Raw genomic sequence first — 15,576 nt, forward strand, 5'->3', positions numbered from 1 at the left:
AGATTATTTTTTATGATGTGATTTTTTTTATAGCCATGTAAAATAAATTCTTCTTTCGTTGTCGCCTCTTGAGTTGGCGCGTATGCCACTGGATATATGAAACGAGTTTCCTAATTATATTTAATTGGATTCTAACGAATATTCCAGCGCAAAACTCGGCCAACTATGTCAACGTGACATTTCAATCACCTTTAGAAGCTGGCTCAATCTCAGGCTTCAAGGTCAACGTGTGACTGTCCAGCCGACCTAACACTTCCTTTTGCAGCATACCAGCGAAAATTAATTCACGCCCTAAGCCAACTCTCACAAGATTTTGTCCTCCGTCCGTACCCAACGTATCGACTCTAAAATGGCATGTGCTGATGAGTGGTAAAAATTATATTTATTGCCACGTGATTGAGCAGAAGGTTTGCATTCGCATCAAAACGACCAGATTTATTTGCGGTATCGATAGACAAATGCTAAATAAAGAGTAAGAAATATGTCATCATTTTATGAAAACGCGGGAGGGCAAGATCAATTACATTGATAGAAATAGTTTTAAGATTTTATTCAAATATTGAAGCAGATATACTACAGTCTTTACCGACAAAGCAAGTGACATAGGGTTAAGGCGTCTTTAGATTGGAATGATTTCAGAGTTGTGAGAAGTCTTTCGTGTGAATATAGAATTGAAACTAGATTGTGAGTTATTTAATGAATTATGTTAACGGACGGAAATACCTGTTATAACCCTATTCGCTTAAAGTCTTAAACGATCTGTTGTTTCACTATGACCCGAATATAGGCAACTCATAAACCTTTTTACCATGCGAAATTATTCGAGTAGGTCTCCACCTCATGCTTGATGAACTTTCCTGTCTGAGCGATAAATGCTGTTGCTAGAGGTCTCATGAGTGTGCCACATGCACAAGATTGATCCGCGAGGGTTGCCAATGGCAGTGGCGTTGGTGGTCCAGCTGTTCGAGGTGTCTGTATACTTGATAGCCTTGATTTCGATGTTAAATGTGTTCATTAATCGTCGTTCAAATCTCCACCCAAACTGAAGAGAGAATGTGTACAACCTTCATTTCGCCCCAGTTAACTATCCCTTTCAAAGTTTGAACTCCATTGGAAGTTAACCTTCTTTTTGATTTGTTTTCAATCCTCTATTGGCATATCATTTCTATTCATCCATTATTTATACATGATTTTCATACATTTTCGACCTGTTCGAGGATTAAATTCTAAATAAATAAAAAAAAATAAACTAAAAAAACTAATAAAATAAACTAAAAAATTCGTCGTATAAACTTGCAGGCAAAATAGCACCGTAATCAAATTCCTATGATTGAATATACCGTTCCCACAACATAAACATAATGGGAGTTATTCGGAATCATTTCTCAACGTTAAAATCGGGTCAAGAATGAAAAAGGATTTTGCCCACAAACAACATTGCATTGGTAGCCTGGTAGTGCTGGCAGAAACATTGAATTCTTCCATATAGTTCGAACAATAAATCTTCGAAGCGTTAAAACATTTTTTGTAGATGTTCCAGCAACGTACCTTCTTCAGCAAAGTGTTTAGGCATCTTTCAGACTATATGCTAACGTAATGAGTCACGTGATTGACGATAAATATTGTAACCGCTAAGGACAAAAATGTAAAAAAGTACAATTTCCCATACTAATCTCCATATAAATTTAAAACGCGTTGCGGAAAGCAAGGACGCAACCAATCGAGCCCATATTTTGCACAGTTGATCAGGATCCCAAAACTATTCAGAAAAACCATGATCTCACTTGATTGGATGAAGTTTGCGTTTTTCCATACCCCACTCTAATATGCAGGTACGTACATTCACCACTATGTGGTAAATTGGTAACGAACCGTCAATCCACTGGCATTCTCGCTATAGAAAAATAAGAGCAGTGGTCAAAAATTTTTAAATACATTTATTCATCTACACAAGTAAGCCTTAGCAATACCAGCCATCGTTATACAGCTGCGTATGGTAAAATATACGTCGTCTGTTCGAAGCTCGCCCAATAAAGTCCAACTCAATGCACATCTAAAGTTCGTTCAATTCACCTTCAGCAGCAACTTCAGTGCACCACACAGCTGAGAGAAGAATCCTATGGGTATGTCTGCTCTAGCTGCTTCGGTAATAGAACGGCTGGTCAAAAACTATTGAAATTCAGCTCAGGAGCCTCCAACTTCACAATTCAACTATAGAAGGAAAATCCATTCGAAAGAAGAACGCCGAAAAAATTGGAAGCTAAATACTCACTTCCTATGTACCTACTTGCCTCATTCAGTGGGGGGAAATCATTGATTCCGAGAATGGAAAATCGTTTTCCAGTGCGGCTATCCTTGAACTGGTACAATTATCTGGGCCTTTTGGTATGTACATGGGTATGGGTATTGGTACGATACTTGTGCGGCCCAACACGATCAGCAGGCCCGCTCAGCTGTGCATAGTCTTTTTCGCCAAACCCCGTGTTTCGTATATCGTCATGTATGTATGAACTTCGGTAAGCACACGACTATGCGCGATATTTCACTTTAGCTTTGCGGTTCTCTTCTCTAGGTTACAGCATGTTACTCTACATAGCTGTTGATACCGCGACCGGCAGGCACGAGGCAAATTTTTGATGTTGGTGCTATTCTCGTGCTGTTATTCCCCGATATAGATGTGCGCTATAGAGTGACGGAGTGACCCTTTCGATCTTCTGAGGTGTGTTTTTACTGTTGTTAAGGTATGTCGATTTCTAGTTTGTGATATTACCAAGTTTGTGGAAGTACTATCATTTTACTAATCAACAAGCATTTTATGAAAGTATGAGACACTTGGGGCCCTCCTTAGCCGTGCGGTAAGACGCGCGGCTACAAAGCAAGACCATGCTGAGGGTGGCTGGGTTCGATTCCCGGTGCCGGTCTAGGCAATTTTCGGATTGGAAATTGTCTCGACTTCCCTGGGCATAAAGTATCATCGTGTTAGCCTCATGATATACGAATGCAAAAATGGTAGACTGGCTTAGAAACCTCGCAGTTAATAACTGTGGAAGTGCTTAATGAACACTAAGCTGCGAGGCGGCTCTGTCCCAGTGTGGGGATGTAATGCCAATAAGAAGAAGAAGAAGAAGAAGAAGATGAGACACTTTAAGATACTTGCCATTTTCTTCAATACAAATGTTGTTCTCAAAATTATAAGCAAAAGTTTTACCAAAACATCCTAATCATGCCGTCTAAGACGAGTTAAGTAACTCCATTTAATTCCACCAATTATTTCGATATCTTTGCAGATACGTATTTCGACCACAACTGTGTGGTCGTCTTCAGTGTCTCGCACTTAACTCGACTTAGTCGAGTCGAGTCAAGTACGAGACACTGAAGACACAGTTGTGGTCGAAATACGTATCTGCAAAGATATCGAAATAAATGGTGGAATTAAATGGAGTTACTTAACTCGCCTTAGACGGTTGAAAACATTCCACTAAAAAGAGCTTAAAATATTTTGTCTGATCCTAATCATGGTTGTTGCAATTTGCAATTCTTTTCTTAGCATCTATTTGAAGTAGCAAATTGCTAATGCCTAAAAACATCCAGAAAATACTTAATCTATACTAAATTTGCACCGAATGAGCAAAATTTTTACTTGGTTGGCCAGTCGTTTTCTTGAGATTTGACCCATAATGTTATGTACCAAACAACTCAGCCCAACGAATCGATTTGTCTGTGTGTATGTGTGCGAAAAAAGCATCAGACAACTTTTCATAAAGTAATTTTTAACCGGTTCCAGATGCAGGTTCGCCTGGGGCAATCCGTTGGTCCCGGAAGCGATCATAGTCTTCAATAGTCTATTTTTTATTTATAAATACCTCGCTTCCTGATCACAAAACATGAAAAACGAGCCGTCTAATGACTGATGTTGGCGCTTCTACAGGTTCTCCTGGGACAATCCGTCGATCCCAGAAGTGGTCAGAATCTTCAATGGTCCAATTTTTATTCATACACCTTCCTTCCATGAAAAGTAATGGAAAAAGAGCGGTCCAATGACTAGTTTTGGTGCAAAAACCTAAGTATCCTCTTCTACAGGTTTCCCCGGGGCAATCCGTAGGTCCCGGAATCAGTCAAAGTCGTCAATGGTCCGTTTTATATTCATACCAAGCTTCTTGACAGAAAATCTCCCCTTTTGAAACTATCGATCGGATCCGATTCTTAATAAATGGCCATATCTCACTTGATTCCGATCCGATTTTCAATCCTAACATATGGTTCCAATAAGCAAGAGCCCTATTTTATTTGTGGTTACTAATATTATTCTGTTTTTAACCACAACTTATCCTAATACCCACCACAAATTTACGGTTCCGAACTTAACTTCGAAAAACCCGGAACATCTCCGGTACCCGATGGCCATGATCAGTTTAGATATATCGAGAAACTATATTAAATTTCTAGTTCAGGCATTCCTGAATTCACTTGTCAAAGACGTCACTAAAAAGCTCAAAATAATTTTCTTAACATTCCTGAATTGTCAAAATCGGATAATAATTGACATAATTGCAACACATCTAATTATACCCTAAATTGGCCTATCCCAGTTATTTTGGACATCCCCTATATTTGAAACAAAAACATGCCTGTTCACTGTCAGGTCATTTTAGGCTGGGATGCAAAATATGTCCTTAATCTAATCGCTACAAATCAAGATATTGATCCTCTAACATGACCATTCTGAATGTACCAAAGTAAAGCGGTTGTGTTATAATTATTTCCATGGGTGTATTTTGTCTATTCGACTTCCGATTGAAGGCGGTGGTCACGCCTTTAATTTTTTCTATAGAAAACAAAGAATTTTGTGAATTTCAAAACTGAACAAAATAAAATAATCACAATGATTCACTTTGGATGCTCTTGCTTCTGGATGCAATTAAAACGTATACCGTTGATTAATACAGCCAATGTCGATATCTCCTTCTCTCTAAGTATTACTCCGTCATAGAACCACTGTGTATTGTAGTGCGGTTTTCCACACTTATTTTACCGTTCCGCTTCGTTTCTGTTTCCAATCTCTATACATAAGTAGTTCCCAATCTTTGTGCCGCAGTCCGTTAAAGACTGTAAACTGCTTCCCGAGCAGGAGAAATCAACTCAATAATACCTAATTCTGTTATTGATACCTTACTCAATTATGAGCTAGGAGTGTGCGTAAGAGGTATATATATATAGGAATAATACCAAACGCATAACAAATTATTATTCCTCTGGTATTAAAATACCTAAGTATGTTATGTCTGAAGTATTTGGCATAATAATGTTTAACCAAAATGATATTTTTCAGTTTCCTATGTTCTGAATCGTCCAAAAAAACGTAATCTGGCCAAAAAACAAAACAATATTGTTCGAGAATGTATGATTTTTTTTCATTTGTTAGAGATACTACATACACCTGTGTTCAGAATAATAGCAGCGGAAGCCGTTTTTCATACAAAATGGTCAACTTTGACAAGCTGTAACTATGTACCCCGATGACCGATAGAGCTGACAGTGGCAGTGGCAGTTGGCAGTGAACTACAAATATGATGAAATTTACACATACTATGCATCATTTTTTCCGAATGACGCGTTCAAAAATTACGTGTGTGAATTTCATCATATTTGTTACACTGTTGTTGTTTTGTTTGTACTGCCCATGATCACATAGTTGACGTATAAGCCAAAATGACCAAAACACACTTTTTTGCGGATATGGATTCTTCGTATGATTATACATATGCTCCTTGAAAAAATATTCATGTTTTGTTCGGAAACATAATTGATGATTGGTGATAATTGTTTTTGGAAAAATGGTCATTTGATCGCATAAGTTGACGTACCTCCATTACCTGCTGCAATATGGAGCAAAAACCTGTCTCATATTTTTTCGACATTTACAATCCACTAATTAAGCACAACATAGGTTTTAGTTTTACTTTGTCATCTTTCAGGACTACTTTATGATTTGGGCGTAACTGATTTTGTAATCAAAAATTAATAAGCAAGTTCCTGCTAAAGCAAGCATTTCTTGTAAAAACACATTAATAAAGCTTAAAAAAAAATCTAGTGAAATCCACGGTATAATCCGACAAAATAAGCTTTCATCCATCGAGGTGTAGGCTTATTTGAAATAAACGTTTACATTCTTTTGAATCAATAAAAATATTGTGGCCAAAAGTTTTTAATTAAGACAATTGCGATGATTCAAAAGGAAGTATAATATAAAAGAAGAATGAAAATCCAATAATTATTGAAAACGCAGTGAATAGTTATTTGTGTCACACTTTTTTTAGAAGCATATCAAAATTGTGTATTGGAAATCACACTTATCTGAATCCCCATTCCTCCTCTAAAGTGTAGTAATTTATTTTTTGTAGCTTCATTTTTTGCGTGGTAGGAGAGGTCTGCCACTGAGGACTTAACACATAAGAATTAGTGCGTGTTAAATGGCTTTTTATGTGTACCTCAGCTTAATAATATTGGTATGTATATTTTGAGCACATTTACCGGGAAGGATCCTAATATATTCCACGGCTGTTATTTTAGTTTTTACAATTGCAATGCAATTCTTATTCATGTTTTTCATTACCTTACCAGGACAGAACTGAATTATAAAACATGATATGGACTTTGATGTAAGATTCAAAAGAGCAGGCAAAAATATCGAAGTGTTATTTAAATATCAAGATGTATTATGGATAAAAACAAACTAATAGCTCGAGATATTAATCACTTCTTCCAAATACCATTAACTGATAACCTCATGATATTTCAGAGCAGATTTGGATATTGTCGTCTGATATTTTATGCTTTTATATCCTACATATAAATCAGACCCATATCTCATTTTGCAATCTAATCACGATTGATTTACTTCTAATCCTCGTCTACTCGGGTATTTTAAAATAGGGATTGGAACCATTTTTGCTTTAAATTTGGTTGGAACGAGAGCTTTGGCCAATACATGAAAACGGTAACTGCTTGCACACTTGTTACAGAACCATTCTAATGCTGTAATATTGCAAAAATCCCCGTACGGTACTGATCAAATTCTTTGCAACACGAACTCTTCTACACATAATTTTATCTTTACCACATAATTTTAATTTTCACGGAAAGAGCTATCCGAAAAACCTTTCCCGGAAACTCGAACTTTTCAAAAGATTTCCCTTCTTCAATCAATAAATCTTAAGAAAATTATTTTGAGCTTTTTAGTGGAATGTCTTCACTTGTCATAAGACGAGTTTTTACTATACCATTTAATTCCACCACTTAATTGTACCTTGACAGAAACGTATTTCGACCTCAACAGTAAGGTCGTCTTCAGTGTCTCGTGATTGACTCGACTTACGTATCTTCTTCTTCTTATTGGCATTACATCCGCACACTAGGACAGAGCCGCCTCGCAGCTTAGTGTTCATTAAGCATTTCCACAGTTATTAACTGCGAGGTTTCTAAGCCAGTTTACCATTTTTGCATTCGTACATCATGAGGCTAACACGATGATACTTTTATGCCTAAGGAAGTCGAGACAATTTCCAATCCGAAAATTGCCTAGACCGGCACCGGGAATCGAACCCAGCCAACCTCAGCATGGTATTGCTTTGTAGCCGCGCGTCTTACCGCACGGCTAAGGAGGGCCCCACGACTTACGTATCTATCAAGGTACAATTAAGTGGTGGAATTAAATGAGATTCTACAAACTCGTCTTATTACAAGTGATCAATAAATCGTGGAAACTAACTACAATTATTCTTTAGCGCTATACACTGGATTTTGTTTTTACGCGATTTACATTTTCTCAATTTTCCACTCAGCCTAAATGTTTAACGCATATTAATTATCATGTGATTTTTCTTTGATTTATTCTGGATTTTTTGATACATGTTGCGAACAGTTTGGTGGCAAATTGAAGTCACACGATCAAAAATACGAGCGAAAAAAAATCGTGTAAAAACAAAATCCTGTGTATAACCATACGTAGTAGCCTGGTTTTTACGCCATGTTATGGGAACAAACATTTGACAAAACGATTGTTTGATCGCATAAACTGTCGTATGCATATTTTGACCACTTCAATCAAAGGAATAATAATTAATTCCCCGCGGCCTTTAACTAACTACTAATATTGTCCATTTAGACAGATTAGTTCATCTATTTTGTTGATTGATATGATGATTTGGGTAAAATTAATAAAAATGCGTTTTCCCAACATCGATGGTGCTGGTTGTTACGTCAACTATGAAATCATGGGCAGTGTAGTTCACTGCCAAAATTTCAGCTCAATCGGTCATCGGGGTACAAAGTTACAGCTTGTCAAAGTTGACCATTTTGTATGAAAAACGGCTTCTGCTGCTATTATTCTGAACACAGGTGTATGTACAGTGTACACGCACTTTGAAGAGCAATTATCCGAGCGAAAGAAATAAACTCAATAATAACTCATTTTGTTATTGATACCATCCCGAGCAGGAGAAATTAACTCAATAATAACTCATTCTGTTAATGATACCTTGCATAAGAGGTAAAATTCTTCTTCTTCTTATTGGCATTACATCCCCACACTGGGACAGAGCCGCCTCGCAGCTTAGTGTTCATTAAGCACTTCCACAGTTATTAACAGCGAGGTTTCTAAGCCAAGTTACCATTTTTGCATTCGTATATCATGAGGCTAACACGATGATACTTTTATGCCCAGGGAAGTCGAGACAATTTCCAATCCGAAAATTGCCTAGACCGGCACCGGGAATCGAACCCAGCCACCCTCAGCATGGTATTGCTTTGTAGCTGCGCGTCTTACCACACGGCTAAGGAGGTAAAATACCAAAAATTAATATGCACAGTTCTTCAGGCATAACATGGTCGGAGTTCTACCAAAACACAACAAGTGCCAACAAAAAATTACCTATTTTCCTGCTTTCGTTTAGTGGATTTAATTAATCGCAGAACGTATCGAATATCCTCCCACCCCATAACTGAGGATAGCATACAACAAATATACTTATAAATTGATTTGAAATGATCACCATTTTCCTTGTGCGAACAGAATAACACGTCAGTCAAAAAGCCATTTGGTGCGGTTTGGCTGAACCCCGACCACATACAGGTCAGACTCGATCATCCGGATTATCATTTTTTTTTCACTGCAGATAATTGAATCACTAGAAAAAAATTAAATCAGCAATTAAATAACGAAAAACGTTTCATTTTGTTTGCAGTGGTGTAGTCAGAAATTATTTAGGTAAAACACTGATTAATCCACCTAGCGGTATCGCTGACTTTCTGGTGTATTATGGAGAAATAGTTTTTTTGCCATAACTTCTGAGTCTACAGTCCGATCCACCATTTTTTTAAAATATGGAATGACAGGACAGAATTCAGATTTTGATTCAACTTGTTGATTGAGATAAAATAGCTGAACTATTTACGCGCTTTTTGTACGAAAAATAGTATTTTGGCCATAATTTCTGAACTTAAAGTTTGATCTAGCCAATTTTCAACAGATAGCAATGTCCATTGTACGATCCCTTCAATTTTTAATAGGAAACGCCAGACTCAAGCCATTCCATCGCCGCAATGGCGACAACTAGTCACCGAGGTTCTATCGTTGGGTCGCTGCAGGCGATGTTCCATTTACGCTTTCACAGGATCGCATTCGCCAAGCGTTAGAATCGCGCCGCGAATAATTGGTCACGTGTGTTTGGGGGAACCTTAATAGGATTTCCGATTAAATGCAATCAGTTGCAAGTAAATTCGATACGGATAAGTACCAAAAAATTAGTTAGATTTGGTACACTCAAACACACAGGCATCACCTCAATTCGCCGACCATAGAGGGTCGGGATTTAATACTATCGATCTCCAAGCCATCCAAAATATGTTTTAAGGCGAGCATTCAACCTTTCGGTACACTTCGTGTCCGAGAAAGACAAAACGGGGTCTTGAGAACCAAAAAAAAATAGACAATAATCCGCACATAAAATAACTATTTACAGGTCGTTGCAATGTATACTTGGTGACAGTCGTGTTTCCGTTTGTTGCTGAAGATTTTTCCGTGGAAATTTATAAGAACTTCCGTGTAGCTTCAAAAATATTTACGGTGGAAACTCAAAAGAAACTTTCGCTGAAATTCAGAAGAAATTCCTTAAAAATGCAGATAAATTTCCAGTGGAAATTCATAAAGAAAAATACAAGAAATTCTTTGAATACGAAATAGGAGGAATTTTTCCTGGAAATTTAGAGGATCTTCCAATGGAAATTCAGAACAATTTTTCCAAGCTGCCCAGAAAAAAATTAAGAAAATTTGGGAGTTTTACTCTGGTAGCTGGAAGAGGTCGACGTGGTCTTAATCAACCTAAACTCTGTTTTCCTAAATGGAACAAGGAAAGGTTCATAACTATTTCTGTTATCGAGGTCGTCGCTCCCGCTCTGTTATGACCCGAGCAGGAGAAATTACCTCAATAATACCTCATTCTGTTATTGATACCATACTTTGTTATGAACGACCCTTGCATAAGAGGTAAAATACCAAAAATTGATATGCAAAATGCTTTAGGCATTACATGCTTAGGTATTTCAATACCGACCCGTAATGATGGGTAGACACCTTTACGTGGTGTGTTACGGGGTAAGATCTACCACGGTTACATTGCCAGCTACAGGCAAATCCTGACCCAACGATTACCTGCCCCAACGATCGCTAAGTCGGTGGACCCTCGTTAAGTAAGTACTACATCAACACTTCCTTCCTCTCCCTAGTTACGGTGAAGATGGGCGTGGAGTAGTACCGTGCGGGACCGAAATCCGTCCACCTCATGAGATATCAATGAATTAAAGGAGGTTAAAGGTAATTAATGTAGGAATAATTAATCTTATCCTGTTCAGATACTTGATAGTAAGCTTTTAGGGCATAGAATTGGACAGAGGGCTTTGATAATAAAACAACAAAAATCAAAACAAATCTCCACCCACCAAACGCGGAGTTTGTGCCGCCATTTTGTTTTCGGGTAGAGCATAATTGCACCAAAAGTAACTGTATTTTAATTGCTAATTGCAAATTATTACAAAAGATAAACGGAATACAAATCGAAGGGATCGCTTCTCAGTGCGTATCGAACTATTTACAGTGGTATTTTAGTCAATCAGACTCTTTCAATTTAAATATTTAGTTCAGAAATAGCTGTACGGACTTTGATCCTTTGATTCGAAATCGAGTCAGGAGTAGTTGAATTAATTTATTATTTGATCATGTTTTTCGTAGTTTTTGATGAGTAAATGTGAAACACTTCAAAAGTAGAAGCCTTCGTGCGCCTGTGTCAATGACGAACGTTTTATTTACATTCGATTCCTATTTTCTAATGACTTTTTCATATACTAAGGTGCTTAAGTGTACGGATTTCGATGCCTCACGGTAATCCTCATGCTTCTGTTATTTTTGTTTAAGACTGGAATCAAGGACCACTCCCCTTGATTTCTGATAGCATTCTAGATAAGGATCTCAAAAGTAAAATATGAGTATCACTAGTGTCCAATCTACGAATTACACCGTAACAATGCTAATACTATGCTACATGCTTAGGTATTTCAATACCAAACGAATAATATTTAGTGATGCATTTGGTAATGAAATAACTAAGCATGTTTACATTTTGCATATTAATTTTTGGTATTATTTTTTGGTTATTAACCCCTTATGCAAGGCTAGTTCTTTTTGTTATCGAGGTCGTCGCTCTTGTTCGGGGAACTACCCGAGCAGTAGCCTTGTGTGCTCACTCGAGAATTTATGATGCAGCTAGTCGAAATTGAACTTAAATATTCAATTGCGGTGCCGAAGCGCAATAGCTTGCCGGAAATACCTGCCAATTTCCTGATGTAAGGCCTTCCTTAGCCGTGTAGTCAGAAGCGCGTTCACAAAGCAAGACCATGCTGGTGGTTGGGTTCGATTCCCGCCGATCCAGGATATTTCCGAATTGAAAATTTTCTCGACTTCCCTGGGCATAAAAGTATAGGCATGGGTTAGCCTAATGATATACGAATGCAAAAATGGCAACTTGGCTTAGAAACCTCGCAGAAACGGCAATGTCCCAGTGGGGGTGTAATGCCAATAAGAAGAAGAAGATGATCATAATGTGATATGAAACGTACTATCAAATCGTCACAAGACTGCCTTGTGGCACCCAATTCCACAGGGTGCTCAATTTTTGACAGTGAATATTCTGTCCCTATTCGCATAAGAGTCCCATGTCAGTTTACTCCAACTTAAGTAACTAGCTGTTGAATTTTTAAACTATTTTACATGAAAATAGAAACAAAGAAATCTAATAAATATGATAAAATCTATTATTTCAATAGGTAGGCCTCTAAAGCACGTTTTCGGAGACGCTAATGCGCAGGTCGATAGAAGACCCAAAGCCATGTTTTTTTGCTATTGAAAATTGGCCCGATTGGTCATTACTTACCGAAGCTATTGCAAAAACATTGTTTTTTGTAACTTTTTTTCAAGGGTCTTCAGAACATTTGTTTTAGAGGCTACTGCAATACATTCAAATAAATACAAATAAATGTGAATTAATGACAAATAAATTAGAAACAATTGAATCTATCTCCCTAAAGTGCAATTTTGACCTTCTTTTATGTGTTTTCCCATTACATTTTATAATGCACGAGAAAGGCAAGGCTATTCTGGGTTTTTGCAAAAACCATTGGTAATTTTTGGTACTTATCCTTAACCGATTTGTGTGTCCGACAGGGATTCTCGCAATGCATTAAAATGAATGCTAATATCGGGATCTATCAGCCTATCAGGGCTAAGTTTTATTTTTCTTCTATGTTTTTACCTTATCACCCTTTCTAAAACACTTACACCACTAGGTGGATTAGTCAGGGTTTTAACATTCTTTCCAACTTCGTTGATTAACCTTTCGCTGAGCACAAGGTTGAGAACCTCCATCTAATACGGTTGATGTTACTGCGCGAGTGGCTGTTCATTCTCTGACGTTCTGTGTCGAGCTATGTGTGCGGTTGGTGAACAGCAAGGCAGTACACACGTTTTTCGATTTCGTTTAAGTTTTTTTTTTGCTTCGCTACTCCTGCCTGGCTAATGGGTATGGTGCTATTGATTCGAATGTAGTTGGTAGGTGTTGGTATAGAGCCCCCCTCAATGTCGTCATCGTCGTTGGCCAGTTCGCAGTGTGGCTCTCCCAGTAGAGTCTGAAGCAGTCAGCCTATGTACATCAGCCAGTAAGCATCGCGTGGTCGTCGTCGAAGCGGAGACCTAGTGCAGGGGATCGCATCGCAGTAATCATCGCCAGCTCTTCGAACAGCTGGTTCCTGCCGCTCCGTCTTCTGCGTGTTGTGATTCGCGATTCGTCCGTCGTTCGCGGTGTTCTGAATGGGAAGATAAAGGAATGATTAATTGTGTACCAATTTGGACGTGTTTTTTTGTTATGAGCTTGCTATAAAAGACTGGGTCATCGTTTGTATGGAAAAATATTACCTTGAAAAAGTGAGAACAAAATCGCCTTTGAATATATTGAGGACAACATAATAGTGTTGAAAAAAGTTTAAGACGATTGGATTCACTCTGAATGGAAAATTTTATATAAACTATGGATATTTTAAGTAGGCACATATGTCTATTCCAATTAGTCCAAATATTTATCTATTGTAAGAACATGCCCATAATAATTGCCGAAAAACTTTTAAAAACTATGTTCCTTTGTCAGAAGAATGCAATAAAATACCGCGTAAGTTCAAGAGCAAAAATCTTAACAAAGGAAAACCACGCTACATTTTGTATTTGTGTTAATCTACTATTCATTTAGATTTGTGCCATTAAGAACGTGCCATGAGAGCAAGACCGTCAAATGCATCCTTAAAATAATTATATTGCGAATTATATTTTTCGTATTCAATTTGGCTAACATTTTTATATATTCCATTCAGTCTGTGTCCAGTCCATCTCAAATTTGGGGACTAAACAAAAGTTATCTAATTGACCCACCCTACCGTTATAGATACGCAATATCGAATAAGCAATCTGACCAGTGACCAATCTTATCTTTCGACAAAGTTGTCGTGATATGCTCAATAGTGTCAGTCAGTGAAATTATGTTTGAAGATCAGTGTCACGTCGTGCCAGATGCCATTATCTTCGGAATGAACCGAAACCATTATTTTTGGAGTCGCCCCTATTGTTGTTACTGTGGTAGTGGAATCATATGGTAGAAGTGACCTTTTTGTTAATTTAATACGATAGTAACGAGCGCCTGCTGGCGAGAAGGTGAAGTAGCTGTGCATGGACTGAAGGAGTGCGTAGCTGACGCAGAAGACAAGGCAGTCAATGTCGTTGGGAAGTTTCATCGGTCGGAAAGGTGTTTAAACTCAGATGCTTAAGGTCAGACCCTGTGTTCGATGTCTTGCGTTGTTGTCGCGTGTTTGTTTATTTAGGTTGGTTATACTCACATTTAATACACATTAAATGCTCAGATCTTTTAATGTACTGCACCGGGACATGTCAAAGCACTTTGTGCACGTGATTCAATTAACATGAACTATCAATGAAGTAATCGGAGTTATGTCTATTGAGCTCGAACAATCAGTTCATTTACTTCTATGAGCCAAGTTCTTTTCAAATCAACATGACTGTTCTATTGTATATGTTCTTCTACACATATGTGGGTGTGTTCACTTCTCTTTTACTTGAAAAAGCAATACCTCACTAAAACTGATTGATAAAAGGCAGAATTCAACCGATATCATAAAAACTAGTCACCAATGTTACTTTAAGTACTGCTTTCCAATTTTCCACAGTGTGCAAACTGAAACGAAAAAATTCGACTGGGTGACCGACGAAACGAAAAATATCAGCCTGGTTAAGTGAAACACGTTTTTGTTGGCCCCATCTGATGATTGGCTCGCTTTGAGTAAAAAAAAAATTATTCCAGGGCTATTAATAAATTGCATAATACCTAACAAACCAACACTAATAGCCTGGGAATAAGATTTTCTTCGTGGCTAACACAATGACTTCAAAATTAAGTTATTATTATTTATTTTTCACTAGTAAGGCCGATATAAATATTAAAAACGGCATTTTGAGACGGCAACAAAAAAATCGGAACATTTTGTGGATTTTCAAAACTTTCCTTAACAAATCCAAGGTGTTTTTTTTTTTTCATTTTATTAGGGGAACAGACGGCTTTGGCAGGTTTTGTTCTATTATTGGCAGGGGGGTTTTTGTCGACCGAATTTTATGAAATTTGGCCACAATATTCTTTGATATGCATAATCAGTCATAAAAAAACCCCCTGCCAATAATAGAACAAAACCTGCCAAAGCCGTCATTACCCCTATTTATTATTTATTTATTTTTTATTATCCCTTATCCCTGACCTCTCGGAGAAGCGAATAATTTTTATTAAATATTTGTAACGACCAAAGGTCCATATTTTTGATAACATTTTTTTTAAATGCACTTTTATTTGAAACTCCTATCTAAATTTATATTAAAAACAAGAGCAGCCCTGTCACCAGGGCCAAGCACGATGAAAC

At 37.5% G+C, this 15,576-nt stretch overlaps 1 protein-coding gene and 1 long non-coding RNA gene across 7 annotated transcripts in view; one reads left to right on the plus strand and one right to left on the minus strand.

The window, feature by feature from the left end:
• LOC134212608 (protein Atossa) overlaps positions 1-15,576 on the plus strand; it is a 256,321-nt gene that overhangs the window by 181,456 nt on the left and 59,289 nt on the right. For 2 of the 6 annotated variants that reach the window (XM_062690614.1, XM_062690616.1), the window contains exons 1-2: positions 13,379-13,528; positions 14,040-14,419. The exons of the other annotated variants lie outside the window; for them this stretch is intronic. Coding sequence is in view for 1 of the 2 variants with exons in the window: in XM_062690616.1 (XP_062546600.1) it covers positions 14,411-14,419 (9 nt within the window). In the remaining variant the exon portion in view is untranslated. Of the gene's footprint in view, positions 1-13,378; positions 13,529-14,039; positions 14,420-15,576 lie in introns of those variants that run through there. 6 annotated transcript variants of the gene reach the window in all.
• On the minus strand, positions 12,807-14,855 carry LOC134212624 (uncharacterized). Its single transcript, XR_009979312.1, has 2 exons — positions 14,488-14,855; positions 12,807-13,410 (listed from the first exon to the last, which is right to left on the minus strand). It is a non-coding gene; the product is annotated as an uncharacterized LOC134212624 (long non-coding RNA).

This window comes from Armigeres subalbatus, chromosome 2, assembly GCF_024139115.2.
Source record: "Armigeres subalbatus isolate Guangzhou_Male chromosome 2, GZ_Asu_2, whole genome shotgun sequence".
NCBI lineage: Eukaryota > Metazoa > Arthropoda > Insecta > Diptera > Culicidae > Armigeres > Armigeres subalbatus.